General features: G+C 27.9%; 1 protein-coding gene across 12 annotated transcripts; it reads right to left on the reverse strand.

Annotated features, from left to right (window-relative positions):
• Nucleotides 1-3,523: 3,523 nt before the first annotated feature.
• On the reverse strand, nt 3,524-7,543 carry LOC107896459 (mitochondrial import receptor subunit TOM20). Of its 12 annotated transcripts, none has more exons than XR_005901324.1 (8): nt 7,332-7,543; nt 7,100-7,225; nt 6,919-6,997; nt 6,654-6,823; nt 6,494-6,541; nt 5,498-5,766; nt 5,171-5,279; nt 3,524-3,728 (listed from the first exon to the last, which is right to left on the reverse strand). XR_005901324.1 is itself a non-coding variant. In XM_041077027.1 (6 exons), exons 2-6 carry the CDS (start codon nt 7,193-7,195, stop codon nt 5,533-5,535), a joined length of 627 nt encoding a protein of 208 aa, XP_040932961.1. In that variant the 5' UTR covers nt 7,196-7,225; nt 7,332-7,543; the 3' UTR covers nt 5,044-5,532. The 12 variants fall into 12 exon arrangements, 5 of the variants coding, with proteins under 5 accessions (XP_040932961.1, XP_016677126.2, XP_040932963.1 ...); XR_005901325.1 differs by lacking the exon at nt 3,524-3,728 and adding an exon at nt 4,282-4,497; XR_005901323.1 differs by having other exon boundaries at nt 5,171-5,766.
• Between the last annotated feature and the right edge of the window lie 4,838 nt (nt 7,544-12,381).

Consider the following 12,381-nt stretch of genomic DNA (forward strand, 5'->3'; position numbering starts at 1 on the left):
AGCTAACGAGTGAGCGGCAAAATTCATACAATTGAGATTTGATTGAAAACTACATTTCAATCCTGGCAACATAACTCCTTAGGATACTTATTTGACTAATAGATTTGATAGATTATTTTATTATAGGCACTAAATTAAATCACATCTAAAGGAAATTACTTAAATAAAGGTCAGTTATTACTCTTTTGAAGATACAAATTTGATTTGAGTTTTAAGACGAACAATTCTTAATCATTAAATTAGTCACGAAAGAGATGAATTTAATTTTTGAATTATTAAAAAAAATGAAATAAGACTAATTAAAATATTTAATGAAAAATACATTAAACTATAATATTGATGGAAAACATACGTGTCTTAATCAAATACATTCAATATTTTAAAATAAATCCAAATAATATACATATACACAAGTCTAAGTTGTGTCAAAATGGCGGTGCTCATGTTTTGCAAATTAAAGGCAGGGAAATGAGTTGGGTTTTCACATTTAAACCACTATTTTTATGGATTTAAGATTAAAACTTTCATATGAACTCGCTGTGTAGCTCATATCTATGTCAAACATATTCAACATGTTTTCAACTTAAGAAATAATGGGCAATAATCCAACGATTTCTATAAGACAATAGATAAGGTTTTTATCTGTATCTTTTTGAGTCATGACTTGAAGAAAGTCTTTCACTATTTCAAAATTAACTTGGACTACTGACAAAAATATTTTATTTTATTTTTTTATGAAAATTTATATTTGGATTTTTATTACTTTTTAGATAAAAAAAAAACAGATCACGTTAGTTTTTTAACCTCTAAGCCATCTCTTGCTTATAGGGAAAAAATGCATTCACTGCGATAGTGATACACATGATCTATTTCTCTATTTCATCATTTTTATTTATTCAGCTTGTTGATTTAAATGCAAACCTCAAGGGTTGTACCGAGCTAATAGAAGGATCGATTGGATATATATATAATTAGGGCTCAAATAATTTGTAATTAAGTTTCGATTTTTTGTATATTAATTATAACATTACTTAGTCATGAAATCATTCCACTAAAGTACCATGACTAAGCTCTCCCTATTATATACCATTATGAAAGCAACATATCAAGTGTCTGTCCAACGACCTTATCATATATGTTACCTTCATAAGATATCTTTAGTCTGTTTGGGTTAAATCTGTTCACCCAAAATGATCCTATTTTATCTCATAGTAACTATTACGTATTCTTTCATGAAAAAATAAATTACTAACATATAGTAATTAAATAATTTGCCCCAGACAATTGATCAGTGGTCATGTTACTTTTCCTTCTATCATCCAATGAGAGGATATCATTTACCCTTTAATGGTCTATGGACTTCACTATCGTAAATAACGCTATGTTATGTTGAAGCAGTATATCCAACGTACCAGCTTTCGACATTATTACCAATTGAATTCAGACTTTCAGTACTTTAAATTGTACGATTCACATATACATAGTCCGTCACTTATTCGAATTTGAGGCAAGCCACATTATGAACATTACAAGTGAAGAAATTCATTAACAGATCTAAGATTTATTCTACTTCGGTCTTATCTGATGTATTGTTAGTCTAGACCATCACATCTTTGTCTTTACCTTCTAGGAGTTATTTGTTTTGATACCTAAGATAAGGTATCCCCTAATTTGACTTGATAAACATCACAATAGTCATTGAATTGATTTACTCAATTTCTACTCATTAGACTATGGATCATTTAGATTACCTACTATATAAGTTATCTTCTCTCATTATGATCTAATCACATAATGCAACTTAATATTAGTTAAATGTTAGATAATCTGTTAGTCAATATTTTCTTATACATTTTGCTTTACGTACAAAAACCATTGAGGACAAATACAAAAACCATTGAGGACAAATACAAACAATATTAATGTGAATGATGGAAATTTTATTAAACCAATCTATTTGAAAAATTACAAATCTATATGATGAAAAACTACACTAAATGCACTAGATCCCAACACCACTAGCACCTTGGAAATTAACATCAATGTCATTAGGAAAGTTACATGGCCATTAAACTGATTCCATCTTATTTGTATGCAGTTTTATTTCTCTTAGAAAAACTACATGAGGAGCTTTAACCTTTAACGAATGCCAGAGTCTTTGAATTGCACCTAGGCTTCCAATTCCACAGGGATTCCAAGTTAATGTACTTGTGGATTCAATATGACAAAATCTAGAAGCAACATCATTCTCGGAAACTTTAGCATCCAGTTCACTAATTTCCATTATGCAATATCAACATCCTCTACAACACCATTTCGTTTACTTATTGATAATTAAACAACCCAGAAGAACTAGTTGTCTTATAGATCTCGCTTGTCTCTTCTAAGTCCTTGTGCCCTTTTTGTGAACCAAAAAATTCTTAGAAACTTCTTTGGAACTAGTCTCTACAATGACACCTGAAACCTATGCTAAAAAATTAGAAGTAATGCAATGTTCCAATTGAGATGCACCCACTATAAACTCTTTTATTGGAATTTTAGCAAAATCAACAAGGATAAATATGATAATTTAACCACAAAATCCTTAACTAGAAATTTAGAAAAAAAATGATTAAGATCTAACTTAAATTGTTATCAATCAAAATCACTAGAAAACTAAACCATCTTGTTCATTCTTGCTGACCAATCTACCCACCTTAGGATTATCCCCCATGGATGCAACATCCAAAAACAATTCTTTCACAATCTCACTTGCAATATCCGAATTAGAAAAAGATCTAACATCATCTATCATATTAGAAAATTCAACACTCTAAGAATTAGCATTCTCCATCGCGTCTCGTAGGCATGACCTCTTCATCAAAATTAAAACATTGGCTATTAGGGTGAACACATTCAACATCACCAACTATGGTCAAGTAAACCATAAACATGAAAAATAATTGTAGAAAGTCTCTCACATTTTACTTGTAAACATTGAACAATCCTTCCTTGAGCTCCCTTCAGCAAAATATAGCACAACAAGCACTACGGGAAAATAGACTTTTAGCGGCGTTTTTTTTACCTTTTTAAGCGCCGCTAAAACTATTTGCGGCGTTTTTACAAGCACCGTAAAAAACGCCGCTATAGATAACGCCGTTAAAGTTTGCGGCGTTTATTTAAAAAAACTCAACTAAAGGTCATAAAATTTTAAAAAATATATATTATAAAATATTATAAAGGTCATGAAAAATTAAAATTCATTATCAAAATATTGAGAAGAATAATATCCATGATATAAATATAAAAATTTTCTATTAAAATTCTATTAAAATTCATTATCAAATTAAATTTTCTATGAAAAATTTAGCTTTAGAACTAAATATAAAAATTATTAAATTCAAATTTAGAATTTAAAATAATAAATTAATAACACAATTAAAATCCAAAAGTTAGAACTCAAGTTATTAAATATTAAAATAAAAATAAAAATATAGAATCAAAACTAAAATAAATAATAAAAATTAGATTAAATATAAAGATATAAATAAAATATAGCAAGTCTTTTACTAACAACAAGTCCAAATACATCATCTTGTTTGCGAACCTAAACAACGCTGAAAATGCAAAGGTCTTTTATAAAAGACAAATTGCTAAGTTTTGAACTAGGAATTCTAATACCTCGGAGGACAATGCAAAGGTTAAAGCTTCATAAACTACACTCTCATCAAGACAAGATGCCAATGAACCTACAAATGGAGGGGAAAAAATATTATAGATTTGAATAGTCTGAAAGTGTCTAAAGGATTTTTGTACACTACTCCAGTCTGTTAATACAGAAATCGTTGAAAAGGCTGTGTATAATATGTACCTACAACATACAAAATAATGTAACGTGAAACCTAAATCCGTTAACTACGAAATTGCAGGAAAAGAGATCTCTTTTCCAGCAACTAAACACTTCAATTTGCAGCGATAAAACATTTCAATTTCCAGCAACTAAACACTTCAATTTGCAGTACTTAAAACATTTTAATTTACAACATTTAAGCACTTCAATTTACAGTGTTTAAACACTTCAATTTGCAGCACTTTAACATCTCAATTAACAACATTTATATATATAACTCAATTACAGCAATAAAACATCTCAATTTCCAGACACTTCAATTTACAACATTTAAACATTTCAATTTACAACATTTAAACATTTCAATTTACAGCATTTTAAACAATAGCAGCCATCAATTAAATAAGAGGAATTTTAAACATTTAATAGTTATTTCCATCATAATCGACAGCAAATTATCCACCATTTAATTAGCTTAGTTTCAGCATTAATTCGGTAATGAGCAACAATATACAGCAGCATTCAATCCACCATACAAAGATATTTCAAACATCAATTTACTCACTTCCGGACCTCATTAACAGCAGCAATTTAACTGATTTCTTTCATACAGTTCTTCCAACCCGAAACAGCAAGATTAAACCACTAAGAATTGATCTTACCTAAACCTGATAAACCATGCTATTAGGATGTTGAAATTTGAAAACCAAGATCATTGCTAGTGCTAATTAATAAAAACAACAAAACATTTAAACGTTGCAAGACAATAAGTCAGGAGAAATCGGGCATGCTTTCAATACTTAAAGGCTAGCTCAAAATGTTCCTAAGTTGCCAAAAGGACTACTAGAGCACTGAAATTTAGTAGGGACTTGAGACAGCTAGAGTTCCTTTCTTTCTACCTTTTTCATTTCATTTTGTCCTCCATATAAATTAATTAGAGCTATAATTTCTCTTGCAAAAAAAAAATACCAGCTACTATCATGAACATTTAAATACTTGTGCACATAACGAGATGAATTATTTCAAGGAACAATTAGTATAAAAAATTAAGGAATTGTTTCAAGGAACAAAATAATAAATACAGAGCATGTTCTGGGTAAAAAATTAACTTTGGAACAAATTATAACACAAAACTAACAACAGTTTTAAGCTCAAACTTATACATTTATTCAATTATATAATTAAAACAACAATCTTATATAAAAATAATAATATAATATTTAATAAATATTCATAAAAAATTAATAAAATATGTAATTACATATTAAATTAAATGAAATAAACCGACACTTGGAAGTGTAGAACATAGAGATATAAATATAAATCTCAAGGATTTCAAACCTCATAAACAGGCTCTAATTGGTTCCTTGGAGTTCTTTTAACAGTTTCACGTTGTTGTTTTGCTCCATGTGCTTTTAACACTTTTTCATTGTCATTGTTTCACGTTCGGCTGAAATAGAAAGAAAAAAGGATAGGTAGGTAGATACAACAACACATATCTACAGTGTTAGGATGCATAAAGTAAAGAATAGATGGCAGTAAGTGACAAAGAAAGGCATAAATCATGGCGTATGAAATAGAAAGTAAAGAAGGGACAACTTAATTTCATGCCTCGTAATCAGTTAAAAACAGAAGCTTAGTGTGAATGTGAGGATTAGGTCTGATTACATTAAATTACTTGGTGGCCAACAGCTTTGCAGTATTCAATACATTTCAGTTCTTTCTTTGGTTTGAATTTTCCAACTTAGCTCAAACAACACTGGAGAAAAAAAGCCGACAAAACAACGCGTATTATTATTATTCCTACTGATTGTAGAAAAGTCTACAACAAAACCAAAATAATAGACAAAGAACACGCTTCTCCTCTGCCCCCTCCCCTGCTGCTTTTTCCTCTTCTTTCTGCGATTTTCTTTGCCAAATAGTTCATGCTTGTGGACCTGCACACTCATCAACCTAACCCAATGGTGATATCTTCTTCATAATTCTTCATAATCTCAACCTTATCTAAACTAAACTTAAAAAATTAAGGAGTTGTTTCAAGGAACAAAATAATAAATACAGAGCATGTTCTAGGTAAAAAATTAACTTTAGAACTAATTATAACACAAAACTAACAACAGTTTTAAACTCAAACTTATACATTTATTCAATTATATAATTAAAACAACAATCTTATATAAAAATAATAATATAATATTTAATAAATATTCATAAAAAATGAATAAAATATGTAATTACATATTAAATTAAATGAAATAAGCCGACACTTGGAAGTGTAGAACATAGAGATATAAATATAAATCTCAAGGATTTCAAACCTCAAAAACAGGCTCTAATTGGTTCCTTGGAGTTCTTTTAACAAGCGATATTAGTATATCCATATGCTTTCAAGTAGAAAAATTTATTCAAGGGGGTTACTGTTTATGAATGGAATGCTTGTTAAGTGCCATCTATTAAAGACTACTTATAGTTTTCTCAAGTCCTTTGCAAACTAGTGGATCACATTCAATAACACCATACTTTCTACTGCCTTTGCTGGTAAAGGATAAACACAAAAAAAATAAGAATTCTAATGTGAGTTATAAGTTATGAGTTAAGGCACAAATAATGAAATATAAGCATTATTTAAAGAATAAATCATACCAAGTATGGAGAGAGACCTACCTTAGCAGATATTTCCAAAGATTTCATGTAAATTTCATTGCTGGGATCCTACAAATACAAAGCTACCAAGTTAAAAAAAAAAGCATTCAAGCATTGAATCTATAGATCCATCCATAAATGCAGTAATTGATACTTTAGCCAAACAAAACTACAGAAAAACCTCATCAACTACTTGCTGGAAATATTGAGCTGCCTTTTCGAAGTAAGGCCCGGCCTCATCTTCCTTGTTAGTCAAAAATGCAAAAGAAGTCTGAGCATTTCCCAAACACCATAAAGCATTATGCTTCTTAGGGTTAATCGACAAAGCCTCCTCTAGCTTCGAAATAGCATCTATTCACAATTAATTTTTAGTAACCAAGAAAATTAATATTTGAATTACTAATGAATGAAATTAAATTTATTATGTGCATATATATTATGAGAACCTTGAATCATTTTCTGTGAATCTGGAACGCTTTGAAATTGACACAACTCAAGTAAAGCTCCAGCCCATCTTATTAAGTTCTGCAAACAATAAATATAAATTAGCCAAAAATCAATTTTAATTGAAAAAAAAAGATGAAGAAGAATAAGAGAAAAACGGATCAACAGAAGGAGGAAGCCAACATCGGCATCGAGAGGATTGGAAGCATAAGTAGCTTCGGAAATTTTACAAGCTTGCTCGAAAAAGTGCAGCCTATCAAGCTCAATCGACGATTCCATGGCTGCTCGTTCTAACTTCTTCTTCTTCTTCTTTTATCAGGTTTGATATTTCTTATATAAATAGCTTGAAGATAAAATAAAAGATAAAATAAAACCGGAGAGAGTCCGGTGAAGGGAGTAAAAAAGCAGCAAATACCTAAAAACGAGCAACAAAGATAATCTCACTCTCCATTTGCTTTGCTTCTAGCTTTATTGTTCAATTCAAGAGTTACTGCTATTGATGAGGGTGGTTAAGAAGAAGAGGAGCTTAAAGTAGCAAAAGCGGCAGAGAGAAAGGGTGTTTTGAGGATGCCGATTTTAGGGGGAAAAATTAGGAGTTTGAGGGAGGAATTTGGGGATAAAAAGGCGCAATTTTTTAAGTAAAATAATTTTTGCTTATCTTTTAAGGTATTTTTCATAAAAACGCCACTAATCTCCCTATCTTTTTTTTGTTATCAATGTTTTTATTTATTTATCAATTCTTTTAGGTCTAATATTTAAATACATCAAATGGTTTAGATTAAATATTTTTGAAAATAAAAGTATTAATTAGTTGTATAAAATTTCATCATTTAACAAATCTCAAGTAAACCTTAAATCCTAACCATTTAATATATATAAAGTTTATCTATTATCTCTTAAATAATTTAAACTATAATCATAATTTTAAGATATTAAAATTTATATTATCTCTTTTACAATTATATAAGAAATTATTTAATACATAAATTAAAAAACACTAATTAATCTAAACCCTAAACTCTTAATCTCTAATCCCTAAACCCTAAAATCTTAAAATATAACCCATTAACCCTGAACCCTTAACCCCTAAAACTTAAACCCTAGTCCGTAAACCCTAAACTATAATAATAATTAATTCAATATTTTAAAATTAATATTATCTCTTTTACAATTATATAAGAAAATATTTATCATATAAATTAATAAACACTAATTAATCTAAACCCTAAACTCTTAATCTCTAATTCTTAAACCCTAAATCCTAAAACATAAACATTTAACCCTAGGCCCCTAACTCCTAACCCTTAACCTTAATCCCCAACCCTTAAATCATAATCCCTAAACCCATAATCCATAAACCTTAAAATAGTAACTCATAAACCTTAAACCGCCCTAAACTGTAAACCCTAAACTATAATGATAATTATTTCAATATTTTAAAATTAATACTATCTTTTTTACAATTATATAAGAAAATATTTATCATATAAATTAAAAAACAATCAGCCATATACCAAAATTCTTTAAAATTATTTTAAATAATAGTATATTAATTTTTTTCATTTTTAACAAATATTTTTCTATGTTTTTACTTTCAAATTTTTTCTCGTGTCATTATTTTTTCTGAAGAATTTTGTAACACCTCCTAACCCCAAACCGTTATTGAAACGAGGTTATGAGGCATTCCCGGACATATCAGACAACTTACGAATAAATTACAATTAATATAACTTTCATAGTATAATATAATAATTAAGTCCCTATCTTGAACTCTCGAAGTTAAACACGTATTAAAAGTTGAATGGGACTTGTTCGAGTATTCCAAAATTTATATATTTATTTTTTTTTTTTATAAAAATTTAGGTAACATTTTTGCTTATTTTTACCTAAACCTCCTGCAAATTCAAACCAAAACAACCAATACCAATATTTCACATTCATATAACTAATATTTATATCATTAACATAATTTTAACTTAATAACTATCATAGCATCATTCAAAATTGATTATAAACTTCATTCATTTAACAACTTAATGTTCATGTATCAAAATATCATGTACTTTCCTTACCATATCATTTAACCATCTAAATCTTATAATTCATCATTCACTACTCAAAGCAATATACATATTCAAGTGATTAAACAACACCTATGTACATGCCACCTTTACCCAAAAGAAAAATATACATCACCAAGTTTGTGTTGGAGTCGGGATTGTTCTGGATGCTGAGCCGGGACAATTGACTTCTACTAACCTGCGCATGGAAACAACCGTACGCTGAGTATGGATATACTCAGTGGTATTAATATAAATCAAGACTATTTAACATTAATAAATTACAAACATCAACCATAAATTTTATAATTATTTAAACTACTTTTATATATACTTATTTTTCTTCATAAATCTTAAATTCATAATTCATTTTTCTCATACTAACTCAATTCATAATTTAATTCATACATTTTTTCTCGTACTTTTCAATAGTGCTAAAACAAATAATCTCATTTTCAAAATTTCATTTCAATTATTTACCCTATTAACAAAGCTCGGACTATGACAGATACGCGGATTTCCACCCAAACACACCAGAATATCCAACCCAAACACACTCGGAATATTGTAAATCCTCCATAACACACCGGTATAATATATCCTCCCAAACACACCAATAAGGCATTAAATGCCTATTCGGATAAACCGAAGTATATAATAACAGAAACATCTTCTCGGCCGAACTACAATCTCTTCATCACATCACAAATCCAATGGCATGCCATTTGTATCGAATCTAGTCCGACAAGTTAATAGGGTATTATTTTACTTTTTCTATTTTCTAATTTCAATTTCATTTACACAAAAATTTTCAATACTCATTCAATTCAAATATCTATTATCTTAATTCATATACAAATTAATTTTCACACAAGTGTATACCATCAACACCATACATTTGTCACAATTTATTTATTTTCAATCAATACACTTTTCAAATAATCACATATTCCATAATTCACTTATTCAATTCAATTTGATTCAATTTATATCACTTTCATTTTCACTCAATATTCATATCAATTTCACATACTTAACTCAACTCTTATTTACCATACATAACAATTAAAATTTCAGCAATCAATAATAATTAAAATTCGAATTATAGTAATACACACCGTAATTCTCCCGTTTTAGTCCTCGATGACTTTCTCCTTTCCTTTCGATGCTGATGCTTCAGGTTCTTTGTTGGCTACGAAAATAATAGTAATTTACATTATTGTTTACACATTAATTATAATAAATAATTAAATTTCTAAACAACTCCTACCTTATTCCCAATTTAATCCTAACTAAACTTAATTATTTTCTTAATCCAATTCACTCTCTTTTTCTATTCAAATTTTGTCTAAACTTATATTTAACTATAAAATTTCCAGCATATTTCCCTAATTTCGAAATTTCTTCAATTTAGTCCCTACAACGTAAAACTTATAGCCTAATTTACAATTTAATCCCTTAATCAATTCTAACTTAGAATTCATTCAATTAAATCCCTAATTCCAAGAATTCATTCAATTAAATCCCTAATTCCATAATTTTTCCAACATGAACGCTACTTGGAAACATATGAACTCTTGAACTATCAACTTAATTTCATCAAAATCTTGTTTCAAAGCTCCTAAAACATCAAAATTAACTAAAAAGGACTTAATTAACTTACCAAATTAACTCCAACCTTCAAATCCTTAGTTTTCTCTTTTATTTTTCTTTCCATTTTTCTTTCTCTTTTTCTCCCCTGCTTCCCGTTTTCAATTCTGTTTCTATTTCCTTTTGTTTCTTTATTTCTTTAATTCTTTTATACTTTATTATTTTATCAATATAATATAATATTAATATAATATATTAAAATATCTTTTACTTTAATATTAAGTAAATTAATAATTATATAACAAGTGTACATATTTATATTATTACAAATGTCATTATCTAATTTGCTTATTAAATAAAAATCTCATGATTTAATTAATACAATTAATAATTATAAAATATCTTTATACTTAAATTATAAGTAATTAAATATTTAAATTACAAATGTACCAATAAAATTCTTACACATGTATATTTTATTACCATACAATTGTCTTCTATTTAATTTATTTATAATATATTATCAATTAAATAATCATAACAATTTAATACAAAACCATAATAATAATCATTATAATATATAAAACCTAAAAAAAATCTTTGATTTTATTTCACCAATATGCCACCTCATTTGTAGTCAATGGCTTAATTGCTATTTTAATCATTTTTATTTTCTATTGCTTTATAATTAAACTTTTACCCTTTATTCAATTTAATCTTTTTTATTACTTACTCTAAATTAAGCTAAATTCACTTAATTAGATCCTAATTAGACACACCACTAGGCTCATAAATATTTTTAATAATTATTTTCGAACTTATTTCACTAAGACGGAGGCCCTATAACTCACTTTTCCGGTGCTCGTGAATTTCAGGTCATTACAAATTTAAATATTCAATTAAAAATAAATTGTATTTTAATACAAATAAACCAGTTAAATTATAAATAGACAGATGAAACATTTTTTAAAAAAAGTGCTGCTAAAGCCACTAAACGCTCAATATAAAATGAAAAACTTTTTGCGGCGTTAAAGATCAAGTATTAGCGCCATTAAAAGCTCAAGACAAAGTTGTGTAAAGTTTTTAGCGGCGTTTTTTCAAAGCGCCGCTAAAAATCGAGCATTAGCGGCGTTTTTTAAAAAGCACCACTAATGCTACTGAAGCTTAGTTAAAACGACGGTGTTGAGCATAAGTTTTGCGGCGTTTTTTTAAAAAGCGCCGCTAAAACGCCGCTAAAAGTCAAATTTGCTGTAGTGAAGGCTTATAAGAATCAATCTCTAATATGATATAAATAAATTTTCATCAAAGCATATAGTCCAACTTGTGATTTGAATTAGTAAAACCATATGGTTATTGATAAGTTTATTTGTATATTGATTTATCATATTGAAAAGCAAATCATAAACACAAATACAAAATAACGCTTTATTAAAAATATAATCGAAAGTTGAATATCACCACCTTAATCTTTGATGTTTGCACTTCTATATTGATTACGTTGGTTTTTTCTTTCAAATGTATTTGAGTCAAAATTTTAAAATCAAAGCATCCTTAATAATCAAAGTTTTTAAAATTAAATTAGTAGTTGAATTGATTGGACTACTGATTTATCAGTTCTTCAATAAACTCATACAATTTAATTAAATAAATTGTTGAAAAACTCATAAAAATAAGAAAAAAATTAAAAATTTTATTCAACCTATTTTTGACTCAATTTAACTTGTAGGTAGTGATTCAAATTCTTTTTATCTTAATATTTCAATCTATTCTAGATTTCACCGATAGATTTGACCCGATTTTAATCACAATGAAAAA

This window comes from Gossypium hirsutum, chromosome A09, assembly GCF_007990345.1.
Source record: "Gossypium hirsutum isolate 1008001.06 chromosome A09, Gossypium_hirsutum_v2.1, whole genome shotgun sequence".
NCBI classification, from domain to species: domain Eukaryota; kingdom Viridiplantae; phylum Streptophyta; class Magnoliopsida; order Malvales; family Malvaceae; genus Gossypium; species Gossypium hirsutum.